A 25,137-nucleotide genomic window follows, 5' to 3' on the forward strand; every position below is an offset into this window, starting at 1 on the left:
GTCAGGAGGTGAGACACACTGACTCACTGTTAGGAGGTGAGACACACTGACTCACTGTTAGGAGGTGAGACACACTGACTCACTGTTAGGAGGTGAGACACACTGACTCACTGTTAGGAGGTGAGACACACTGACTCACTGTTAGGAGGTCAGACACACTGACTCACTGTTAGGAGGTGAGACACACTGACTCACTGTTAGGAGGTGAGACACACTGACTCATTGTTAGGAGGTGAGACACACTGACTCACTGTTAGGAGGTGAGACACACTGACTCACTGTTAGGAGGTGAGACACACTGACTCACTGTTAGGAGGTGAGACACACTGACTCACTGTTAGGAGGTGAGACACACTGACTCACTGTTAGGAGGTGAGACACACTGACTCACTGTTAGGAGTTGAGACACACTGACTCACTGTTAGGAGGTGAGACACACTGACTCACTGTTAGGAGGTGAGACACACTGACTCACTGTTAGGAGGTGAGACACACTGACTCACTGTTAGGAGGTGAGACACACTGACTCACTGTTAGGAGGTGAGACACACTGACTCACTGTTAGGGGGTCAGACACACTGACTCACTGTTAGGGGTCAGACACACTGACTCACTGTTAGGAGGTGAGACACACTGACTCACTGTTAGGAGGTGAGACACACTGACTCACTGTTAGGAGGTGAGACACACTGACTCACTGTTAGGAGGTGAGACACACTGACTCACTGTTAGGAGGTGAGACACACTGACTCACTGTTAGGAGGTGAGACACACTGACTCACTGTTAGGAGGTGAGACACACTGACTCACTGTTAGGAGGTGAGACACACTGACTCACTGTTAGGAGGTGAGACACACTGACTCACTGTTAGGAGGTGAGACACACTGACTCACTGTTAGGAGGTGAGACACACTGACTCACTGTTAGGAGGTCAGACAGACTGACTCACTGTTAGGAGGTGAGACACACTGACTCACTGTTAGGAGGTGAGACACACTGACTCACTGTTAGGAGGTGAGACACACTGACTCACTGTTAGGAGGTGAGACACGCTGACTCACTGTTAGGAGGTGAGACACACTGACTCACTGTTAGGAGGTGAGACACACTGACTCACTGTTAGGTCAGACACACTGACTCACTGTTAGGAGGTCAGACACACTCACTCACTGTTAGGAGGTCAGACCCACTGACTCACTGTTAGGAGGTCAGACCCATTGACTCACTGTTAGGAGGTGAGACACACTGACTCACTGTTAGGAGGTGAGACACACTGACTCACTGTTAGGAGGTGAGACACACTGACTCACTGTTAGGAGGTGAGACACACTGACTCATTGTTAGGAGGTGAGACACACTCACTCACTGTTAGGAGGTCAGACACACTGACTCACTGTTAGGAGGTGAGACACACTGACTCACTGTTAGGAGGTGAGACACACTGACTCACTGTTAGGGGGTCAGACACATTGACTCACTGTTAGGGCGTCAGACACACTGACTCACTGTTAGGAGGTGAGACACACTGACTCACTGTTAGGAGGTGAGACACACTGACTCACTGTTAGGAGGTGAGACACACTGACTCACTGTTAGGAGGTGAGACACACTGACTCACTGTTAGGAGGTGAGACACACTGACTCACTGTTGAGGTCAGACACACTGACTCACTGTTAGGAGGTCAGACACACTCACTCACTGTTAGGAGGTCAGACCCACTGACTCACTGTTAGGAGGTCAGACCCATTGACTCACTGTTAGGAGGTGAGACACACTGACTCACTGTTAGGAGGTGAGACACACTGACTCACTGTTAGGAGGTGAGACACACTGACTCACTGTTAGGAGGTGAGACACACTGACTCACTGTTTGGAGGTCAGACACACTGACTCACTGTTAGGGGGTCAGACACACTGACTCACTGTTAGGAGGTCAGACACACTGACTCACTGTTAGGAGGTGAGACACACTGACACACTGTTAGGAGGTCAGACCCACTGACTCAATGTTAGGAGGTCAGACCCATTGACTCACTGTTAGGAGGTGAGACACACTGACTCACTTTTAGGAGGTGAGACACACTGACTCACTCTTAGGAGGTCAGACACACTGACTCACTGTTAGGAGGTGAGACACACTGACTCACTGTTAGGAGGTCAGACACACTGACTCACTGTTAGGGGGTCAGACACACTGACTCACTGTTAGGAGGTGAGACACACTGACTCACTGTTAGGGGGGTCAGACACACTGACTCACTGTTAGGAGGTGAGACACACTGACTCACTGTTAGGAGGTGAGACACACTGACTCACTGTTAGGAGGTGAGACACACTGACTCACTGTTAGGAGGTGAGACACACTGACTCACTGTCAGGAGGTGAGACACACTGACTCACTGTTAGGAGGTGAGACACACTGACTCACTGTTAGGAGGTGAGACACACTGACTCACTGTTAGGAGGTGAGACACACTGACTCACTGTTAGGAGGTGAGACACACTGACTCACTGTTAGGAGGTGAGACACACTGACTCACTGTTAGGAGGTGAGACACACTGACTCACTGTTAGGAGGTGAGACACACTGACTCACTGTTAGGAGGTGAGACACACTGACTCACTGTTAGGAGGTGAGACACACTGACTCACTGTTAGGAGGTGAGACACACTGACTCACTGTTAGGAGGTCAGACACACTCACTCACTGTTAGGAGGTCAGACCCACTGACTCACTGTTAGGAGGTCAGACCCATTGACTCACTGTTAGGAGGTGAGACACACTGACTCACTGTTAGGAGGTGAGACACACTGACTCACTGTTAGGAGGTCAGACACACTGACTCACTGTTAGGAGGTGAGACACACTGACTCACTGTCAGGAGGTGAGACACACTGACTCACTGTTAGGAGGTGAGACACACTGACTCACTGTTAGGAGGTGAGACACACTGACTCACTGTTAGGAGGTGAGACACACTGACTCACTGTTAGGAGGTGAGACACACTGACTCACTGTTAGGAGGTGAGACACACTGACTCACTGTTAGGAGGTGAGACACACTGACTCACTTTTAGGAGTTGAGACACACTGACTCACTGTTAGGAGGTGAGACACACTGACTCACTGTTAGGAGGTGAGACACACTGACTCACTGTTAGGAGGTGAGACACACTGACTCACTGTTAGGAGGTGAGACACACTGACTCACTGTTAGGAGGTGAGACACACTGACTCACTGTTAGGAGGTGAGACACACTGACTCACTGTTAGGGGGTCAGACACACTGACTCACTGTTAGGGGGTCAGACACACTGACTCACTGTTAGGAGGTGAGACACACTGACTCACTGTTAGGAGGTGAGACACACTGACTCACTGTTAGGAGGTGAGACACACTGACTCACTGTTAGGAGGTGAGACACACTGACTCTTTGTTAGGAGGTGAGACACACTGACTCACTGTTAGGGGGTCAGACACACTGACTCACTGTTAGGAGGTCAGACACACTGACTCACTGTTAGGAGGTGAGACACACTGACTCACTGTTAGGAGGTGAGACACACTGACTCATTGTTAGGAGGTGAGACACACTGACTCAATGTTAGGAGGTGAGACACACTGACTCACTCTTAGGAGGTGAGACACACTGACTCTCTGTTAGGAGGTGAGACACACTGACTCACTGTTAGGAGGTGAGACACACTGACTCACTGTTAGGAGGTGAGACACACTGACTCACTGTTAGGAGGTCAGACAGACTGACTCACTGTTAGGAGGTGAGACACACTGACTCACTGTTAGGAGGTGAGACACACTGACTCACTGTTAGGAGGTGAGACACACTGACTCACTGTTAGGAGGTGAGACATGCTGACTCACTGTTAGGAGGTGAGACACACTGACTCACTGTTAGGAGGTGAGACACACTGACTCACTGTTAGGTCAGACACACTGACTCACTGTTAGGAGGTCAGACACACTCACTCACTGTTAGGAGGTCAGACCCACTGACTCACTGTTAGGAGGTCAGACCCATTGACTCACTGTTAGGAGGTGAGACACACTGACTCACTGTTAGGAGGTGAGACACACTGACTCACTGTTAGGAGGTGAGACACACTGACTCACTGTTAGGAGGTGAGACACACTGACTCACTGTTAGGAGGTGAGACACACTCACTCACTGTTAGGAGGTCAGACACACTGACTCACTGTTAGGAGGTGAGACACACTGACTCACTGTTAGGAGGTGAGACACACTGACTCACTGTTAGGGGGTCGAGACACACTGACTCACTGTTAGGAGGTCAGACACACTGACTCACTGTTAGGAGGTGAGACACACTGACTCACTGTTAGGAGGTGAGACACACTGACTCACTGTTAGGAGGTGAGACACACTGACTCACTGTTAGGAGGTGAGACACACTGACTCACTGTTAGGAGGTGAGACACACTGACTCACTGTTAGGAGGTGAGACACACTGACTCACTGTTAGGTCAGACACACTGACTCACTGTTAGGAGGTCAGACACACTCACTCACTGTTAGGAGGTCAGACACACTGACTCACTGTTAGGAGGTGAGACACACTGACTCACTGTTAGGAGGTGAGACACACTGACTCACTGTTAGGAGGTGAGACACACTGACTCACTGTTAGGAGGTGAGACACACTGACTCACTGTTAGGAGGTGAGACACACTGACTCACTGTTAGGAGGTGAGAGACACTGACTCTTTGTTAGGAGGTGAGACACACTGACTCACTGTTAGGGGGTCAGACACACTGACTCACTGTTAGGAGGTCAGACACACTGACTCACTGTTAGGAGGTGAGACACACTGACTCACTGTTAGGAGGTGAGACACACTGACTCATTGTTAGGAGGTGAGACACACTGACTCAATGTTAGGAGGTGAGACACACTGACTCACTCTTAGGAGGTGAGACACACTGACTCTCTGTTAGGAGGTGAGACACACTGACTCACTGTTAGGAGGTGAGACACACTGACTCACTGTTAGGAGGTGAGACACACTGACTCACTGTTAGGAGGTCAGACAGACTGACTCACTGTTAGGAGGTGAGACACACTGACTCACTGTTAGGAGGTGAGACACACTGACTCACTGTTAGGAGGTGAGACACACTGACTCACTGTTAGGAGGTCAGACACGCTGACTCACTGTTAGGAGGTGAGACACACTGACTCACTGTTAGGAGGTGAGACACACTGACTCACTGTTAGGTCAGACACACTGACTCACTGTTAGGAGGTCAGACACACTCACTCACTGTTAGGAGGTCAGACCCACTGACTCACTGTTAGGAGGTCAGACCCATTGACTCACTGTTAGGAGGTGAGACACACTGACTCACTGTTAGGAGGTGAGACACACTGACTCACTGTTAGGAGGTGAGACACACTGACTCACTGTTAGGAGGTGAGACACACTGACTCATTGTTAGGAGGTGAGACACACTCACTCACTGTTAGGAGGTCAGACACACTGACTCACTGTTAGGAGGTGAGACACACTGACTCACTGTTAGGAGGTGAGACACACTGACTCACTGTTAGGGGGTCAGACACATTGACTCACTGTTAGGGCGTCAGACACACTGACTCACTGTTAGGAGGTGAGACACACTGACTCACTGTTAGGAGGTGAGACACACTGACTCACTGTTAGGAGGTGAGACACACTGACTCACTGTTAGGAGGTGAGACACACTGACTCACTGTTAGGAGGTGAGACACACTGACTCACTGTTAGGAGGTGAGACACACTGACTCACTGTTAGGTCAGACACACTGACTCACTGTTAGGAGGTCAGACACACTCACTCACTGTTAGGAGGTCAGACCCACTGACTCACTGTTAGGAGGTGAGACACACTGACTCACTGTTAGGAGGTGAGACACACTGACTCACTGTCAGGAGGTGAGACACACTGACTCACTCTTAGGAGGTCAGACACACTGACTCACTGTTAGGAGGTGAGACACACTGACTCACTGTTAGGAGGTGAGACACACTGACTCACTGTTAGGAGGTGAGACACACTGACTCACTGTTAGGAGGTCAGACACACTGACTCACTGTTAGGAGGTGAGACACACTTGCTCCCTGTTAGGAGGTGAGACACACTGACTCACTGTTAGGACGTGAGACACACTGACTCACTGTTAGGAGGTCAGACACACTGACTCACTGTTAGGAGGTCAGACACACTGACTCACTGTTAGGAGGTGAGACACATTGACTCTCTGTTAGGAGGTGAGACACACTGACTCACTGTTAGGAGGTGAGACACACTGACTCACTGTTAGGAGGTGAGACACACTGACTCACTGTTAGGGGGTGAGACACACTGACTCACTGTTAGGAGGTCAGACACACTCACTCACTGTTAGGAGGTCAGACACACTCACTCACTGTTAGGAGGCCAAACCCACTGACTCACTGTTAGGTCAGACACACTGACTCACTGTTAGGGCGTCAGACACACTGACTCACTGTTAGGAGGTGAGACACACTGACTCACTGTTAGGAGGTGAGACACACTGACTCACTGTTAGGAGGTGAGACACACTGACTCACTGTTAGGAGGTGAGACACACTGACTCACTGTTAGGAGGTGAGACACACTGACTCACTGTTAGGAGGTGAGACACACTGACTCACTGTTAGGTCAGACACACTGACTCACTGTTAGGAGGTCAGACACACTCACTCACTGTTAGGAGGTCAGACCCACTGACTCACTGTTAGGAGGTGAGACACACTGACTCACTGTTAGGAGGTGAGACACACTGACTCACTGTCAGGAGGTGAGACACACTGACTCACTGTTAGGAGGTCAGACACACTGACTCACTGTTAGGAGGTGAGACACACTGACTCACTGTTAGGAGGTGAGACACATTGACTCTCTGTTAGGAGGTGAGACACACTGACTCACTGTTAGGAGGTCAGACACACTGACTCACTGTTAGGAGGTGAGACACACTGACTCACTGTTAGGAGGTGAGACACACTGACTCACTGTTAGGAGGTGAGACACACTGACTCACTGTTAGGAGGTCAGACACACTGACTCACTGTTAGGAGGTCAGACACACTGACTCACTGTTAGGAGGTGAGACACATTGACTCACTGTTAGGAGGTGAGACACACTGACTCACTGTTAGGAGGTGAGACACACTGACTCACTGTTAGGAGGTGAGACACACTGACTCACTGTTAGGTGGTGAGACACACTGACTCACTGTTAGGAGGTCAGACACACTCACTCACTGTTAGGAGGTCAGACACACTCACTCACTGTTAGGAGGCCAAACACACTGACTCATTGTTAGGTCAGACACACTGACTCACTGTTAGGAGGTGAGACACACTGACTCACTGTTAGGAGGTGAGACACACTGACTCACTGTTAGGAGGTGAGACACACTGACTCACTGTTAGGAGGTGAGACACACTGACTCACTGTTAGGAGGTCAGACACACTGACTCACTGTTAGGAGGTCAGACACACTGACTCACTGTTAGGAGGTGAGACACACTGACTCATTGTTAGGAGGTGAGACACACTGACTCACTGTTAGGAGGTGAGACACACTGACTCACTGTTAGGAGGTGAGACACACTGACTCACTGTTAGGAGGTGAGACACACTGACTCACTGTTAGGAGGTGAGACACACTGACTCACTGTTAGGAGGTCAGACACACTGACTCACTGTTAGGGGGTCAGACACACTGACTCACTGTTAGGGGGTCAGACACACTGACTCACTGTTAGGAGGTGAGACACACTGACTCACTGTTAGGGGGTCAGACACACTGACTCACTGTTAGGAGGTGAGACACACTGACACACTGTTAGGAGGTGAGACACACTGACTCACTGTTAGGAGGTGAGACACACTGACTCACTGTTAGGAGGTGAGACACACTGACTCACTGTCAGGAGGTGAGACACACTGACTCACTCTTAGGAGGTCAGACACACTGACTCACTGTTAGGAGGTGAGACACACTGACTCACTGTTAGGAGGTGAGACACACTGACTCACTGTTAGGAGGTGAGACACACTGACTCACTGTTAGGAGGTCAGACACACTGACTCACTGTTAGGAGGTGAGACACACTGACTCCCTGTTAGGAGGTGAGACACACTGACTCACTGTTAGGAGGTGAGACACACTGACTCACTGTTAGGAGGTCAGACACACTGACTCACTGTTAGGAGGTCAGACACACTGACTCACTGTTAGGAGGTGAGACACACTGACTCACTGTTAGGAGGTGAGACACACTGACTCACTGTTAGGAGGTGAGACACACTGACTCACTGTTAGGAGGTGAGACACACTGACTCATTGTTTCGGTGGCTAGCATGAGGCATTATAGTGACTGTCCCCCCCACAATGAAAGTTATCACATCTCTGCCTTACTGCCTTGTGGTTCTGTCCACACTATCAGCACACTGGGTCGAACACAAGTATGAACCCTAAAACATGGCCCCCAGCCCTGGCGCCATGGCAACCCCATCCCATAAATACTGTGTTTTCAGATTGCCCATCCAAGACAGGGATGGTCACAGAGATGAGTGAGACGTTCTATAAACCTTAACCTTACGATCTAATTCTAACCCAGATTTCAATCACACAATCATCAGCAAGAATGTTTAGCAGGTTTGGTTCAACCAAACTCAATCATCTATCAACACACATCTGATGTTGACGTGATGTTGAGGTGATGTTGATGTGATGTTGAGGTGATGTTGAGGTGATGTTGAGGTGGTGTTGAGGTGGTGTTGAGGTGGTGTTGAGGTGATGTTGAGGTGATGTTGAGGTGATGTTGAGGTGATGTTGATGTGATTTTGAGGTGATGTTGTGGTGATGTTGATGTGATGTTGAGGTGATGGTGAGATGATGGTGAGGTGATGGTGAGGTGATGTCGAGGTGATGTCGAGGTGATGTCGAAGTGATGTCGAGGTGATGTCGATGTGATGTCGATGTGATGTCGATGTGATGTCGAGGTGATGTCGATGTGGTGTCGAGGTGATGTCGAGGTGATGTCGAGGTGATGTCGAGGTGATGTCGAGGTGATGTCGAGGTGGTGTCGAGGTGATGTCGAGGTGAGGTCGAGGTGAGGTCGAGGTGATGTCGAGGTGATGTCGAGGTGATGTCGAGGTGATGTCGAGGTGAGGTCGAGGTGATGTCGAGGTGATGTCGAGGTGGTGTCGAGGTGATGTCGAGATGAGGTCGAGGTGATGTCGAGGTGATGTCGAGGTGGTGTCGAGGTGATGTCGAGGTGGTGTTGAGGTGATGTTGAGGTGGTGTTGATGTGATGTTGAGGTGATGGTGAGATGATGTTGAGGTGATGTTGATGTGATCTTGACTTCAGGTCTGTAGCTAGTAGGAGGCCAGTGGTCCACACACAGACGACAGATAGGAAGAGGTCTGACAGCAAAATAAATATGTTGAGAGTTAGAAGCCTCTCTCATGCTCGGCTTGCTCTCTGATTAACTGAGGATTGCCTCCCAAAACAGTCTAGTGTCAGGGACACAACGTGACATGTCGCTATGGCAACGGATGCGGCTGGCCAGAGCAGGATGCCAGTTAGGAAGCACTTTGAAGCCAAGATTGTGCCAGTCTGAGCCCTGGAAAGGGTTGCCAACTCAGACCACATCCTTAGAGATTACTGTAGAAAACAAGAATGGATAGCTGGATGGATGGATGGATGGAGGGAGGGAGGGAGGGATGGATGGAGGGATGGGATGGGGTGGATGGGGAGGCTGGCTGGCTGGGTGGAGGGAGGGATGGAGGGAGGGATGGGGTGGATGGCTGGGAGGGTGGAGGGAGGGAGGGAGGGAGGGAGGGAGGGAGGGAGGGAGGGAGGGAGGGGGGGAAGGAGGGTGGGTGAGACAGATGGAAGGTGGGAGGGAGGGTGGGAAGGAGGGATGGATGGATGGATGGATGGATGGGAGGGGGGGAGGGCTGGAGGGAGGGAGGGAGGATGGGGAGGGAGGGAGGGATGGGATGGATGGATGGATGGAGGGAGGGGGATGGGGTGGATGGTGGAGGGAGGGAGGGAGGGAGGGAGGGAGGGAGGGAGGGAGCAGATGGAATGGGAGGGAGGGAGGGAGGGAGGGAGGGATGGAGGAGGGAGGGAGGGAGGGAGGGAGGGAGGGAGGGAGGGAGGGAGGGAGGGAGGGAGGTGGGAGGGAGGGTAGGATGGGGAGGGAGGGAGGGAGGGAGGGAGGGTGGGTGGGAGGGAGGGTGGGAAGGAGGGAGGGAGGGAGGGAGAGTGGGATGGAGGGTGGGTGAGACAGATGGAAGGTGGGAGGGTGGGAAGGAGGGATGGATGGATGGAGGGAGGGAGGGTGGGAAGGAGGGAGGGAGAGTGGGATGGAGGGTGGGTGAGACAGATGGAAGGTGGGAGGGAGGGAGGGAGGGAGGGAGGGAGGGAGGGAGGGAGGGAGGGAGGGAGGGAGGGAGGGTGGGAAGAAGGGATGGATGGGTGAATGGCTGTATGCATGAATCCACTAACTGTACACATATCAATTGTCCAATAATTGATCAACAACAATTCCATCAAATTAGCACTGTGCTGAACCAGTGAAGACAATCAACCACTCTTCTACCTCTCCCTCTCAACCCCTCCCCCCCTTCCCCTCTCCCTCTCATCTCCTCCAACTCTCCACCTCTCCCCTTCCACCTCTCCACCACTCCCTCTCCACCTCTCCACCCCTCCAACTCTCCCTCTCCACCCCTCCACCTCTACCCCTCCACCCCTCCATCTCTCCCTCTCTATCTCTCCACCCCTCCACCCATCCCTCTCCACCCCTCCACCTCTCCTTCTCCACCCTTCCACCTCTCCCCCCAGCCCTGATGCATGCTGTGGTGTTCGGTAACGTGACAGCCATCATCCAGAGGATGTACTCTCGGCGCTCCCTCTACCACACCCGTACCAAGGACCTGAAGGACTTTATCCGGGTCCACGGGCTGCCCAAGGCCCTGGAGCAACGCATGATGGAGTGCTTCCAGACCACCTGGTCCGTCAACAACGGCATCGACGTCAGTGAGGTGAGCTACCAGGTTTTATGATCTGACCTCATGCTGTGAACAGGTCAAAGGTTACAATCTGTCTCTGTCATTTTAGGTTACTGCCATACAGAGTTTGTATCCAAAATAGATTTCCTATGGGCCGTTCTGGATCGCACAAGGCTAACTGACTTACTTAAAGTGAATTTAGCCAATGGTTATTCTATGAGGTTAATACATAAAAAAATTAAAAATAAGTTTACATTTGTTAAACTTTGATGGATAGAATAGTAGACAGATGTGGAATGTGTTCTTTATTCTCCTCTCCTTTTCTCTCCTGTCCTCTCCTCCCCTCTCTCCTTCATCTCTCCTCTCCTCCGCTCTCACTCTTCTCTCCTGTCTCGCTCCTCTCCTCTCTCTCTCCTCCCCTCTTTTCTCTAACTGTCTCCTCTCCTCCCCTCTTTCCTCTCCTCTCTCCTCTCTTCTCCTCCTCTCTCCTCCCCTCTTCTCTCTAATTTTCTCTCCTCTCCTCCCGTCTCTCTCCTCCCGTCTCTCTCCTCTCCTCTCGTCTCTCTCCTCTCCTCTCCTCTCCTCTCCTCTCCTCTCCTCTCCTCTCCTCTCCTCTCCTCTCCTCTCCTCTCCTCCCCTGTCTCTCTCCTCTCCTCTCCTCTCCTCTCCTCTCCTCTCCTCTCCTCTCCTCTCCTCTCCTCTCTCTCTCTCCTCTCCTCTCCTCTCTCTCTCTCTCCTCTCCCCTCTCCTCTCTCCTCTCCTCTCCTCTCCTCTCCTCTCCTCTCTCCTCTCCTCTCCCTCTCCTCTCCCTCTCCTCTCCTCTCCTCTCCTCTCCTCTCCTCTCCTCTCTCCTCTCCCTCTCCTCTCCTCTCCTCTCCTCTCCTCTCCTCTCCTCTCCTCTCCTCTCCTCTCCTCTCTCTCCTCTCCTGTCTCTCTCCTCCCCTCTCCTCTCCTCTCTCCTCTCTCCTCCCCTCTCCTCTCCTCTCTCCTACCGTAGCTGTTGAAAGACTTCCCAGATGAGTTGAGGGCGGACATCGCCATGCACCTGAACAAGGAGCTCCTGCAGCTGTCTCTGTTTGAGTCGGCCAGTAGGGGGTGTCTGCGTTCCCTGTCCCTCATCATCAAGACATCGTTCTGCGCCCCGGGAGAGTATCTCATCCGCCAGGGAGACGCCCTGCAGGCCATCTACTTTGTCTGCTCTGGGTCCATGGAGGTGCTGAAGGACAACACTGTGCTGGCTATACTGGGTAGGGGACTGGCAGTGTGTGTGGGGTGGGGGGGGGGCGTCTGTGTGTGTGTCTCATTTGTCATGGTGTTGGAGGTGGTGGTAGAACTATAAACCTTCTAAAACATCTGTGCAGCCTTCACTGCCAGTCTTTACCATTTAGCTATCATTGTGTGTGTGTGTGTGTGTGTGTGTGTGTGTGTGTGTGTGTGTAGACTTCACTGTCTTCACAGGAACATGTCTCTCTGTGATTCATTATGAAGGAGGCCTGTATTATAGATGATGTGTTGGTTATTAATATGGAGGGTTCAGTACAGGAACATGTTAACCTTGAGGAGGCCAGTACACAGCACACGATTGGTTGAGACAAGTACACACGTTACATAAGGAGCTAAAATTAGCATGTATCTGTGTGGGGTGGGTGTCTTTATGTCTGTGTGTTGCATCACTTCATGGTGACCTGATTGGCTCTGACTCCCTGTGTGTGTTTCCTATGTATCCCCAGGTCGCGGAGACCTGATTGGCTCTGACTCCCTGTGTGTGTTTCCTATGTATCCCCAGGTCATAGAGACCTGATTGGCTCTGACTCCCTGTGTGTGTTTCCTATGTATCCCCAGGTCATGGAGACCTGATTGGCTCTGACTCCCTGTGTGTGTTTCCTATGTATCCCCAGGTCGTGGAGACCTGATTGGCTCTGACTCCCTGTGTGTGTTTCCTATGTATCCCCAGGTCGTGGAGACCTGATTGGCTCTGACTCCCTGTGTGTGTTTCCTATGTATCCCCAGGTCGTGGAGACCTGATTGGCTCTGACTCCCTGTGTGTGTTTCCTATGTATCCCCAGGTCGTGGAGACCTGATTGGCTCTGACTCCCTGTGTGTGTTTCCTATGTATCCCCAGGTCGTGGAGACCTGATTGGCTCTGACTCCCTGTGTGTGTTTCCTATGTATCCCCAGGTCGTCGGGACCTGATCGGCTCTGACTCCCTGTGTGTGTTTCCTATGTATCCCCAGGTCGTGGAGACCTGATTGGCTCTGACTCCCTGTGTGTGTTTCCTATGTATCCCCAGGTCGTGGGGACCTGATCGGCTCTGACTTCCTGACCAAGGAGCAGGTGATCAAGACCAATGCCAATGTGAAGGCCCTGACCTACTGTGACCTGCAGTACATCAGTCTGAAGGGGCTCAGGGAGGTGCTCTGGCTCTACCCAGAGTACGCCCAGAAGTTCATCACTGAGATACAGCATGATCTGACTTACAATCTGAGAGAGGGGCATACGGCTGAGGTGAGTACTAGACACACAGAACAGAACGCATTCACTGGGACATACTGGCACTGTGGTGTTCTATCTCTCTCTCTCTGACTGTGGATTAGAAATAGCAGCAGTTTCTCAGAGTGTGTCGCGGCAGCTAAAAATAGCATGCGAGGGAGGGGGTGGTTGTCCCTGCCTGTGCCCCCTCTGCCTACAGCACAAAGCCGCCTGATTAATATAGATCCAAAACAAGCAGATGGGTAGGTATAGATGTTTAGAAGTAGATCAGTAGTGAAGGGTGTAGAGGGGAGATCTCCTGATGACTTCAGGGCTGCAGTAGATCAGTAGTGAAGGGTGTAGAGGAGAGATCTCCTGATGACTTCAGGGCTGCAGTAGATCAGTAGTGAAGGGTGTAGAGGAGAGATCTCCTGATGACTTCAGGGCTGCAGTAGATCAGTAGTGAAGGGTGTGGAGGGGAGATCTCCTGATGACTTCAGGGCTGCGGTAGATCAGTAGTGAAGGGTGTAGAGGAGAGATCTCCTGATGACTTCAGGGCTGCAGTAGATCAGTAGTGAAGGGTGTGGAGGGGAGATCTCCTGATGACTTCAGGGCTGCAGTAGATCAGTAGTGAAGGGTGTGGAGGGGAGATCTCCTGATGACTTCAGGGCTGCGGTAGATCAGTAGTGAAGGGTGTAGAGGAGAGATCTCCTGATGACTTCAGGGCTGCGGTAGATCAGTAGTGAAGGGTGTAGAGGAGAGATCTCCTGATGACTTCAGGGCTGCAGTAGATCAGTAGTGAAGGGTGTGGAGGGGAGATCTCCTGATGACTTCAGGGCTGCGGTAGATCAGTAGTGAAGGGTGTAGAGGAGAGATCTCCTGATGACTTCAGGGCTGCAGTAGATCAGTAGTGAAGGGTGTAGAGGAGAGATCTCCTGATGACTTCAGGGCTGCGGTAGATCAGTAGTGAAGGGTGTAGAGGAGAGATCTCCTGATGACTTCAGGGCTGCAGTAGATCAGTAGTGAAGGGTGTGGAGGGGAGATCTCCTGATGACTTCAGGGCTGCAGTAGATCAGTAGTGAAGGGTGTGGAGGGGAGATCTCCTGATGACTTCAGGGCTGCAGCCCAGCTGGAATTCTCTGGATCTGTAAGGATATCTCACACACACATGATATCCTGAGGGTCACACACACACACACACACACACACACACACACACACACACACACACACACACACACACACACACACACACACACACACACACACACGCAAAGGCGCACACACACATTCGAAGATACACATACGCACACACACATGCAAACACACACACAAGATCTCCTGAGGGTCACACATACACTGTGTTCTTTTTTGTGTTGCAGTCTGAGAGTGCGCTTTCCCTTTCTGTGGCATGCTGCACATTAATGGTGGCACATGCACACACACACACACACACACACACACACACACACACACACACACACACACACACACACACACACACACACACACACACACACACACACACACACTCTGAGTCAGAGAACAGTCAGAACAGAACATTCCCTCCTCAGTGCTGTTCTCCCCAGGCATCCCACTGATCTAAATATAGGTCTCTACTATGGGGACGTTGGGCTGGTATAGAGAGAAGAGAAGGAGAGACACTCTGATCTAAATATAGGTCTCTACTATGGGGACGTTGGGCTGGTATAGAGAGAAGAGAAGGAGAGACACTCTGATCTAAATATAGGTCTCTACTATGGGGACGTTGGGCTGGTATAGAGAGAAGAGGAGGAGAGACCCTCTGATCTAAATATAGGTCTCTACTATGGGGACGTTGGACTGGTATAGAGAGAAGAGGAGGAGAGACCCTCTGATCTAAATATAGGTCTCTACTATGGGGACGTTGGGCTGGTATAGAGAGAAGAGGAGGAGAGGAGAGACCCTCTGATCTAAATATAGGTCTCTACTATGGGGACGTTGGGCTGGTATAGAGAGAAGAGGAGGAGAGACCCTCTGATCTAAATATAGGTCTCTACTATGGGGACGTTGGGCTGGTATAGAGAGAAGAGGAGGAGAGGAGAGACCCTCTGATCTAAATATAGGTCTCTACTATGAGGACGTTGGGCTGGTATAGAGAGAAGAGGAGGAGAGACACTCTGATCTAAATATAGGTCTCTACTATGGGGACGTTGGGCTGGTATAGAGAGAAGAGGAGGAGAGACCCTCTGATCTAAATATAGGTCTCTACTATGGGGACGTTGGGCTGGTATCGAGAGAAGAGGAGGAGAGACCCTCTGATCTAAATATAGGTCTCTACTATGGGGACGTTGGGCTGGTATAGAGAGAAGAGGAGGAGAGACCCTCTGATCTAAATATAGGTCTCTACTATGGGGACGTTGGGCTGGTATAGAGAGAAGAGGAGGAGAGACCCTCTGATCTAAATATAGGTCTCTACTATGGGGACGTTGGGCTGGTATAGAGAGAAGAGGAGGAGAGACCCTCTGATCTAAATATAGGTCTCTACTATGGGGACGTTGGGCTGGTATAGAGAGAAGAGGAGGAGAGGAGAGACCCTCTGATCTAAATATAGGTCTCTACTATGGGGACGTTGGGCTGGTATAGAGAGAAGAGAAGGAGAGACCCTCTGATCTAAATATAGGTCTCTACTATGGGAACGTTGGGCTGGTATAGAGAGAAGAGGAGGAGAGACCCTCTGATCTAAATATAGGTCTCTACTATGGGGACGTTGGGCTGGTATAGAGAGAAGAGGAGGAGAGACCCTCTGATCTAAATATAGGTCTCTACTATGGGGACGTTGGGCTGGTATAGAGAGAAGAGGAGGAGAGGAGAGACCCTCTGATCTAAATATAGGTCTCTACTATGGGGACGTTGGGCTGGTATAGAGAGAAGAGGAGGAGAGGAGAGACCCTCTGATCTAAATATAGGTCTCTACTATGGGGACGTTGGGCTGGTATAGAGAGAAGAGGAGGAGAGACCCTCTGATCTAAATATAGGTCTCTACCGGGGCGTTGGGCGGTATAGAGAGAAGAGGAGGAGAGACCCTCTGATCTAAATATAGGTCTCTACTATGGGGACGTTGGGCTGGTATAGAGAGAAGAGGAGGAGAGACCCTCTGATCTAAATATAGGTCTCTACTATGGGGACGTTGGGCTGGTATAGAGAGAAGAGGAGGAGAGGAGAGACCCTCTGATCTAAATATAGGTCTCTACTATGGGGACGTTGGGCTGGTATAGAGAGAAGAGGAGGAGAGGAGAGACCCTCTGATCTAAATATAGGTCTCTACTATGGGGACGTTGGGCTGGTATAGAGAGAAGAGGAGGAGAGACCCTCTGATCTAAATATAGGTCTCTACCGGGGGCGTTGGGCCGGTATAGAGAGAAGAGGAGGAGAGACCCTCTGATCTAAATATAGGTCTCTACTATGGGGACGTTGGGCTGGTATAGAGAGAAGAGGAGGAGAGACCCTCTGATCTAAATATAGGTCTCTACTATGGGGACGTTGGGCTGGTATAGAGAGAGGAGGAGGAGAGACCCTCTGATCTAAATATAGGTCTCTACTATGGGGACGTTGGGCTGGTATAGAGAGAAGAGGAGGAGAGGAGAGACCCTCTGGTCTAAATATAGGTCTCTACTATGGGGACGTTGGGCTGGTATAGAGAGAAGAGGAGGAGAGACCCTCTGATCTAAATATAGGTCTCTACTATGGGGACGTTGGGCTGGTATAGAGAGAAGAGGAGGAGAGACCCTCTGATCTAAATATAGGTCTCTACTATGGGGACGTTGGGCTGGTATAGAGAGAAGAGGAGGAGAGACCCTCTGATCTAAATATAGGTCTCTACTATGGGGACGTTGGGCTGGTATAGAGAGAAGAGGAGGAGAGACCCTCTGATCTAAATATAGGTCTCTACTATGGGGACGTTGGGCTGGTATAGAGAGAAGAGGAGGAGAGACCCTCTGATCTAAATATAGGTCTCTACTATGGGGACGTTGGGCTGGTATAGAGAGAAGAGGAGGAGAGACCCTCTGATCTAAATATAGGTCTCTACTATGGGGACGTTGGGCTGGTATAGAGAGAAGAGGAGGAGAGACCCTCTGATCTAAATATAGGTCTCTACTATGGGGACGTTGGGCTGGTATAGAGAGAAGAGGAGGAGAGACCCTCTGATCTAAATATAGGTCTCTACTATGGGGACGTTGGGCTGGTATCGAGAGAAGAGGAGGAGAGACCCTCTGATCTAAATATAGGTCTCTACTATGGGGACATTGGGCTGGTATAGAGAGAAGAGGAGGAGAGACCCTCTGATCTAAATATAGGTCTCTACTATGGGGACATTGGGCTGGTATAGAGAGAAGAGGAGGAGAGACCCTCTGATCTAAATATAGATCTCTACTATGGGGACGTTGGGCTGGTTTAGAGAGAAGAGGAGGAGAGACCCTCTGATCTAAATATAGGTCTCTACTATGGGGACGTTGGGCTGGTATAGAGAGAAGAGGAGGAGAGACCCTCTGATCTAAATATAGGTCTCTACTATGGGGACGTTGGGCTGGTATAGAGAGAAGAGGAGGAGAGACCCTCTGATCTAAATATAGGTCTCTACTATGGGGACGTTGGGCTGGTATAGAGAGAAGAGGAGGAGAGACCCTCTGATCTAAATATAGGTCTCTACTATGGGGACGTTGGGCTGGTATAGAGAGAAGAGGAGGAGAGGAGAGACCCTCTGGTCTAAACATAGGTCTCTACTATGGGGACGTTAGGCTGGTATAGAGAGAAGAGGAGGAGAGACCCTCTGATCTAAATATAGGTCTCTACTATGGGGACGTTGGGCTGGTATAGAGAGAAGAGGAGGAGAGACCCTCTGATCTAAATATAGGTCTCTACTATGGGGACGTTGGGCTGGTATAGAGAGAAGAGGAGGAGAGACACTCTGATCTAAATATAGGTCTCTACTATGGGGACGTTGGGCTGGTATAGAGAGAAGAGGTTGAGAGACCCTCTGATCTAAATATAGGTCTCTACTATGGGGACGTTGGGCTGGTATAGAGAGAAGAGGAGGAGAGACCCTCTGATCTAAATATAGGTCTCTACTATGGGGACGTTGGGCTGGTATAGAGAGAAGAGGAGGAGAGACCCTCTGATCTAAATATAGGTCTCTACTATGGGGACGTTGGGCTGGTATAGAGAGAAGAGGAGGAGAGACCCTCTGATCTAAATATAGGTCTCTACTATGGGGACGTTGGGCTGGTATAGAGAGAAGAGGAGGAGAGACCCTCTGATCTAAATATAGGTCTCTACTATGGGGACGTTGGGCTGGTATAGAGAGAAGAGGAGGAGAGACCCTCTGATCTAAATATAGGTCTCTACTATGGGGACGTTGGGCTGGTATAGAGAGAGGAGGAGGAGAGACCCTCTGATCTAAATATAGGTCTCTACTATGGGGACGTTGGGCTGGTATAGAGAGAAGAGGAGGAGAGACTGTAAGTGTTGTTACATAGATGCTGTGTTCACTATGCATGATTAATACATAATTCAAGGTTTATTTGATGTAGTAAATAAATACATGATTTATTGATGTATAGATAAGAATTTAAATGTGATGTAACAGGTAAATTAACGTTAGGCCATTAATTGTGTTTTTATGTTCCATCCCGGAACTAACGTTCTCTGTTGTGTTACTGCTACGGAATTTGTTCATTGACTGTGTGCAATCTAACTTAAGCAGATCTTAGTCTGAGTCATAATTGTTGGTGGCAGAGGCTAAGAAAGACAGTAAAGGGACTTTCAAGGGACTTTAAGAATTCAAGAACCTCTTTTCAGGACAAGCAGCCAACGAGGTATTTTGTTCAACCTATAGAACTTTGTTTATAGTCGCGCCAAGTTCCATTTGTATTGTCGCGCCAAGCGCCATTTGTATTGTTGCGCCGAGCGCCATTTGTATTTCTTTGTTTCAGTACTATAATTTATCAACGTTACTGTGTTCATTCAAACATATAGTTCTCACGGCGTGACGTGGATGCATCGGAGAAAAATACGTGCAATGCAATAAACGCCCGTTTCAAAGAACCAACCTGTGTCTGTTGTCGTGAAGAGAGCTACAGTGAGAACTCGCCTGCTCAACACGGGTAGGAGAGACAACAAGATCGCCGCGGGTAACGACGCAACGAAGATCCAGCAGATCAGATAAGCAAAGCCCATGACATTGTCGGCTTAGCGACAGCAAGCAACGGTGATTGGACTGTGTTGAAAGCGCAACTTTTCAGGCCAAAAGCACTCTACCACAACATTCAAGTTAAGTTGGTATGAGAAGTGGTTCTACTTTGAAATTGCAACTAAGGACTCAGCTCTATGAATCGTACATACTGTGCTTAGCCTACATGTTTTGGGGATAAATCGAATGTGCTGGTGTTTGTGGTTGTTACGTGTTACGAGATTTAAAGGGAAACTTAACTCCATAAGCAAGTGAACACGTTTTGAGTAAAGATAAAAGATAATCATACATTGAAATTAAGATTAATGTTTTATGAAAAGTGGTGTTAGCCAAGCTTAAAGAGCAATTTAAGCAAAGTTTAACCTCTATGGGCTAGGTGGGACGCAAGCGTCCCACCCGTGGTGCACTCCATCAACAGCAGGTGCATTTCAAGAGCGGCAAATTTGAATCCAAATAAATGTCAAAATTCAAATTTTTCAAACATACAACTATTTTACACCCTTTGAAAGATAAACATCTCCTTAATCTAACCACGTTTTACGATTTCAAAAAGGTTTTACGGCGAAAGCATAAATTTAGAGTATGTTAGGACAGTACATTTACAAGAGTTGTGTGTAATGTTGTGCCAATTCAAAGACAGGCGTCACCAAAACCATAAATCAGCTAAAATGATGCACTAACCTTTTACAATCTCCAACAGATGACACTCCTAGGACATTGTGTTAGACAATGCATGCATTTTTAGTTCTATCAAGTTCATATTTATATCCAAAAACAGCGTTTTACTGTGGCGTTGATGTTCAGGAAATCGTTTCCCTCCAATAACCGGCATTCAAGTCAGCACCACAAATTAAATAATTAAAATTAGAAAACATTGGTAAAATATTATATTGTCATTTAAAGAATTATAGATTTACATCTCTTGAACGCAATCACACTTTGCAATAATCTGAGCACTGCGCCCAGAAAAATACGCGTTGCGATACAGACTAGCCGTCATGTTGGGGAGATCTAAAATCGAAAATACTATGTAAATAATCCATTACCTTTGATTCTCTTCATCAGATGTCACTTCCAGGTATCACAGGTCCATAACGAATGTAGTTTTGTTCAAAAAAGCTCATCATTTATGTCCAAAAATCTCCGTCTTGTTAGCACATGATCTAAGCCCGCCGGACTTCAATTCATGAACGAGGGGAAAAAATATATTTACGTTCGTTCAAACATGTCAAACGTTGTATAGCATAAATCATTAGGGCCTTTTTTAACCAGAACATGAATAATATTCAAGGTGGACGAATGCATACTCTTTTATAACGTATTGGAACGAGGGTACCCAACATGAACTCGCGCGCCAGGTGTCTAATGGGCCATCATCGTTCCATGGCTCTTGTTCGGTCAGATCTCCCTCCAGAAGACTCAAAACACTTTGTAAAGGCTGGTGACATCTAGTGGAAGCAATAGGAAGTGCCAAAATATTCCTCAGCCCCTGTGTTTTTCAATGGCATAGGTTTAAAGGTAATACAACACATCAGGTATCCACTTCCTGTCAGAAAATGTCTCAGGGTTTTGCCTGCCAAATGAGTTCTGTTATACTCACAGACACCATTCAAACAGTTTTAGAAACTTTAGGGTGTTTTCTATCCATGTATATGCATATTCTAGTTACTGGGTAGGATTAGTAACCAGATTAAATCGGGTACATTTTTTTATCCAGCCGTGCAAATACTGCCCCCTAGCCCCAACAGGTTTTAAAAGGTACCTCCACTGATGTGAAATTATTTTATTATGTGAAGTGATATGTGATTTAATGCATTATATGCATATGATTAAGGTTTATACTAAGTTTATTTGTACCAAAGTAATTTTCAATCTTATTTTGAAATTGAAGTCAACTTGAAGTCTAGCTAAGTTTAAATGCTGATAGTTATCTTGATGCAATACTGAAGTTTATATTTAGAAGTTAGGCTACCCACCTAGTCTTCACACAGTTAAGGAATTCATACAGTTATTAACCTTCCTGGCTAATCACATTTAGGCCTACTGTAGCCTACATTCACCCATAGCCTAATATAAATCTAATTCAAGCTCAATAGTTGAGACACACATACCACATCCATCTCAAAATGTCAGACACAAACACTGAGACATGCCGTGAAATTACCGAATCACCTGCTCAAACCGACGCAACAGACACAGAGTCTGCAGAAGAAGTGGAAAGGCTACGAAGAAGTGAAAGAACCCGATCCCTAACAGAGAAAGGAAAAGAACTTCAAGAAGAAAGGCTGAAGAGTGTACAACGTCGGTACAGGATCATCCATGAGAAGTGGAAGTATCATGCAAGAATAGGCAAGGAAATATTGACTGATTCAGCCTCCGAGGACGAATTAAATGAGCTGATTGAGAACATGAAAAGCACCTGTTCTGATGTACAGGTCATTTATGAAGAGTTACGTAGAATGCAAACTCCTGAACCAAACCTGCGACGCAGAATTGACACGTGCATTTCGCTTTCAGGATTTATCATTCAAAAGGCAGAAAGGCAACTTAAAGGGCATACATCAGATGAGGAGGAAGAACCTTGGCCCGATGTTGGCTCGATCCTAGACTCAACAGGTTCTCTATCAAGGCCACCGTCTCGTCGATCAAAATGTGTTTCTATCCACTCTAGCATCCACTCAGTTAAAAGAAATGAGGCTGCAGCTGAAGCTGCCGCATCCAAGGAGATTTTGGCAGTGTTGGATGAACAAGAAAGGGAAGTGAAAGAACTTCAAAGGCTAGAGGCTGAAGGAAAACAGCGGCTGACACAATTTGAATCTGAGAACCTAGCCAGACAACAGGCAATGCAAGACAAGCGTAGAAAACTTGAACGTCTAGAGGAAGTGAAGAAGTTGAACGCTGCAAGAGCTTGAGTAAAGGTCTACGATCAAGTCGAAGACAATTTTGAGACCACTGACTTTCTGCATGATGTTGAACCAGCAGGAGAACTTCAAGTTCTTAACCTCACAGTTCCTCCAGACCGCCCTCAATCTCTACCAGTCACAACGCAAGCCCTATATGCCTCAAGTCCCTCATTCATTCCTCAATCTCTACCAGTCACAACTCAAGCCCTATATGCCTCAAGTCCCTCATTCATTCCTCAATCTCTACCAGTCACAACGCAAGCCCTATATGCCTCAAGTCCCTCTGTCATTCCTCAACCTCTACCAGTTACAAGTCAAGCTCTTAGTTCCCAAAGTCCACAATTGGTACCTCAAGCTCCACCAACTTCAGTGTCCATGCATCAAGTGCAGAACAGCTTTGATCTGGTCAACATGCTAGCAGAAGCTATAAGTGCCAATCATCTCCCAACACCAGAGCCTGCATTATTCACTGGAGATCCTTTGAAATTCAAAGACTGGCAGCTATCTTTCGAAACATTGATAGATAGGAAAAACATTCCAAAGAATGAAAAACTGTATTACCTAAGGAAGTACTTAGGTGGTGCCGCAAAGAAAGCTGTTGAAGGATTTTTCCTACTAGGCACTGAAGCAGCATACGACCCAGCCTGGCAGCTGTTGCAAAAACGTTTCGGAGACCCATTCATAATTGGGAAGTCCTTCAGAGACAAGCTGCATGGATGGCCAAAGATAAGCTCTAAGGATGGTTGTGAACTAAGAGACTTTGCAGACTTCCTCAAGAGCTGTGAGGCTGCAATGCCCCACATTAAGACATTGGAAGTTCTCAATGACTGCAATGAGAGTCAAAGGATTCTGCTGAAGTTGCCAGATTGGCTGGTATCCAGTTGGAACCGCAAAACGATGGAAGTCAGACAAGCAAACGCTGGGTACCCACCATTTAAGGTGTTTGTAGACTTTCTATCAAAGGAAGCAGATCTCGCTTGCAATCCTATATCCTCAATACAAGCGCTCAAGAGTGTGGAAAGCGAGAAACCAAAGCATCCACGAAGTCAAACCATTCAAGCAAAGACACTGTCCACAAACACAACACAGAGCAACATCCCATCATGCATTTTTTGCAAAAGAACAGGACATGTCCTCGTCAAGTGCAGAAAGTTCAGTGAACAGACGGTTCAAGATCGTGTCAAGTTTGTGCAAGCAGAAAAGCTTTGCTTTGGATGTTTGAAGACCGGTCATCACTCAAGAACGTGTGATAACAAGAGTACGTGTGAAAGATGTCAGAAGAGACACCCGACATGTTTGCATGATGACAAGTTCAAGGAACATCAAAGGTCGACACCTCCAAAGGTAGACGACTACTCAAAGCACAGGGCAGACACCAAGGAAATAGCTGCAGCAGCAATAACCAACAGAGTCATACAAGAAGGCCTAAGCACACAAACATCCTCAATCATACCAGTCTGGGTCTCGTCCACAAAACAGCCAGATCAAGAAGTTCTCGTCTACGCTCTCTTAGACACACAAAGCGATACGACTTTCATCCTAGATGAAGTAGCCCAAGACCTCAACACAAACAAAGAGAATGTCAGTTTGCGGCTGTCCACAATGTCTACAAGGTCAACAGTCATACCCTGCCAGAAACTGACAAGTCTACAAGTGAGAGGGTACAACTTAAAGAAAAGGATCCCATTGCCACCACTTTTCACACGAGAATTCATTCCAGCAGACAGGTCGCACATTCCAACTGCTGAAACAGCTCTAAAATGGCCTCATCTGGAACAATTGGCAGACAAGATTCCACCACCACTGGATTGTGAAGTAGGCCTTCTGATCGGCTATAACTGTCAACAAGCCCTTCTTCCAAGGGAGATCCTGTCCGGTGAAGAAAATCATCCATATGCACAGCGAACTGATCTCGGCTGGAGCATTGTTGGCTGCTCAACTCAAGCAAGTGACTACGGTGATGCAATAGGAACCAGTCACAGAATCATAGTGCGACAAGTGACACCTGCCGTGCAGCCATCAGTTGAGCTGAAGAGAGAAGTACACTTTGTGTGCAAAACTCAAGTCAAAGAGATCAATCCAACAGACATAATCAAGGTCCTCGAATCTGATTTCGCAGATCACACTGCAGATGACAACCCAGTTTCTCAGGAAGACCTTCTCTTCTTGTTTAAAGTGAAAGAAAGTATAAGGCAGAAGGAAAACGGCCACTATGAACTCCCACTTCCTTTCAAGACGGACAAACCTAATCTCCCAGACAATAAACGAAGTGAAGTTCAGCTGAAAGAGTCTAACTGGCTGAAAGGACCCAACTTTCTTTGGCAGCGGAGTCTTCCACGTGAAGAGGAAATGGTGGGAGAAGTAGAAACAACCGACCCTGAGCTTCGCAAGGCCCATGTCCACGCAGTCAAGATGAAAGAAGTGAATTCAATAGTGAATCGCTTCATTAAGTTTTC

General features: G+C 48.6%; 1 protein-coding gene across 1 annotated transcript in view; it reads left to right on the forward strand.

Annotated features, from left to right (window-relative positions):
• LOC106593457 (potassium voltage-gated channel subfamily H member 3) overlaps positions 1 to 25,137 on the forward strand; it is a 126,221-nt gene that overhangs the window by 95,605 nt on the left and 5,479 nt on the right. The window contains exons 9-11 of the mRNA XM_045699350.1: positions 10,914 to 11,113; positions 12,078 to 12,327; positions 13,371 to 13,585. Of these exons, the coding sequence (XP_045555306.1) occupies positions 10,914 to 11,113; positions 12,078 to 12,327; positions 13,371 to 13,585 (665 nt within the window). The remainder of the gene's footprint in view (positions 1 to 10,913; positions 11,114 to 12,077; positions 12,328 to 13,370; positions 13,586 to 25,137) is intronic.

The sequence above is a fragment of the Salmo salar genome, chromosome ssa17, assembly GCF_905237065.1.
Source record: "Salmo salar chromosome ssa17, Ssal_v3.1, whole genome shotgun sequence".
NCBI lineage: Eukaryota > Metazoa > Chordata > Actinopteri > Salmoniformes > Salmonidae > Salmo > Salmo salar.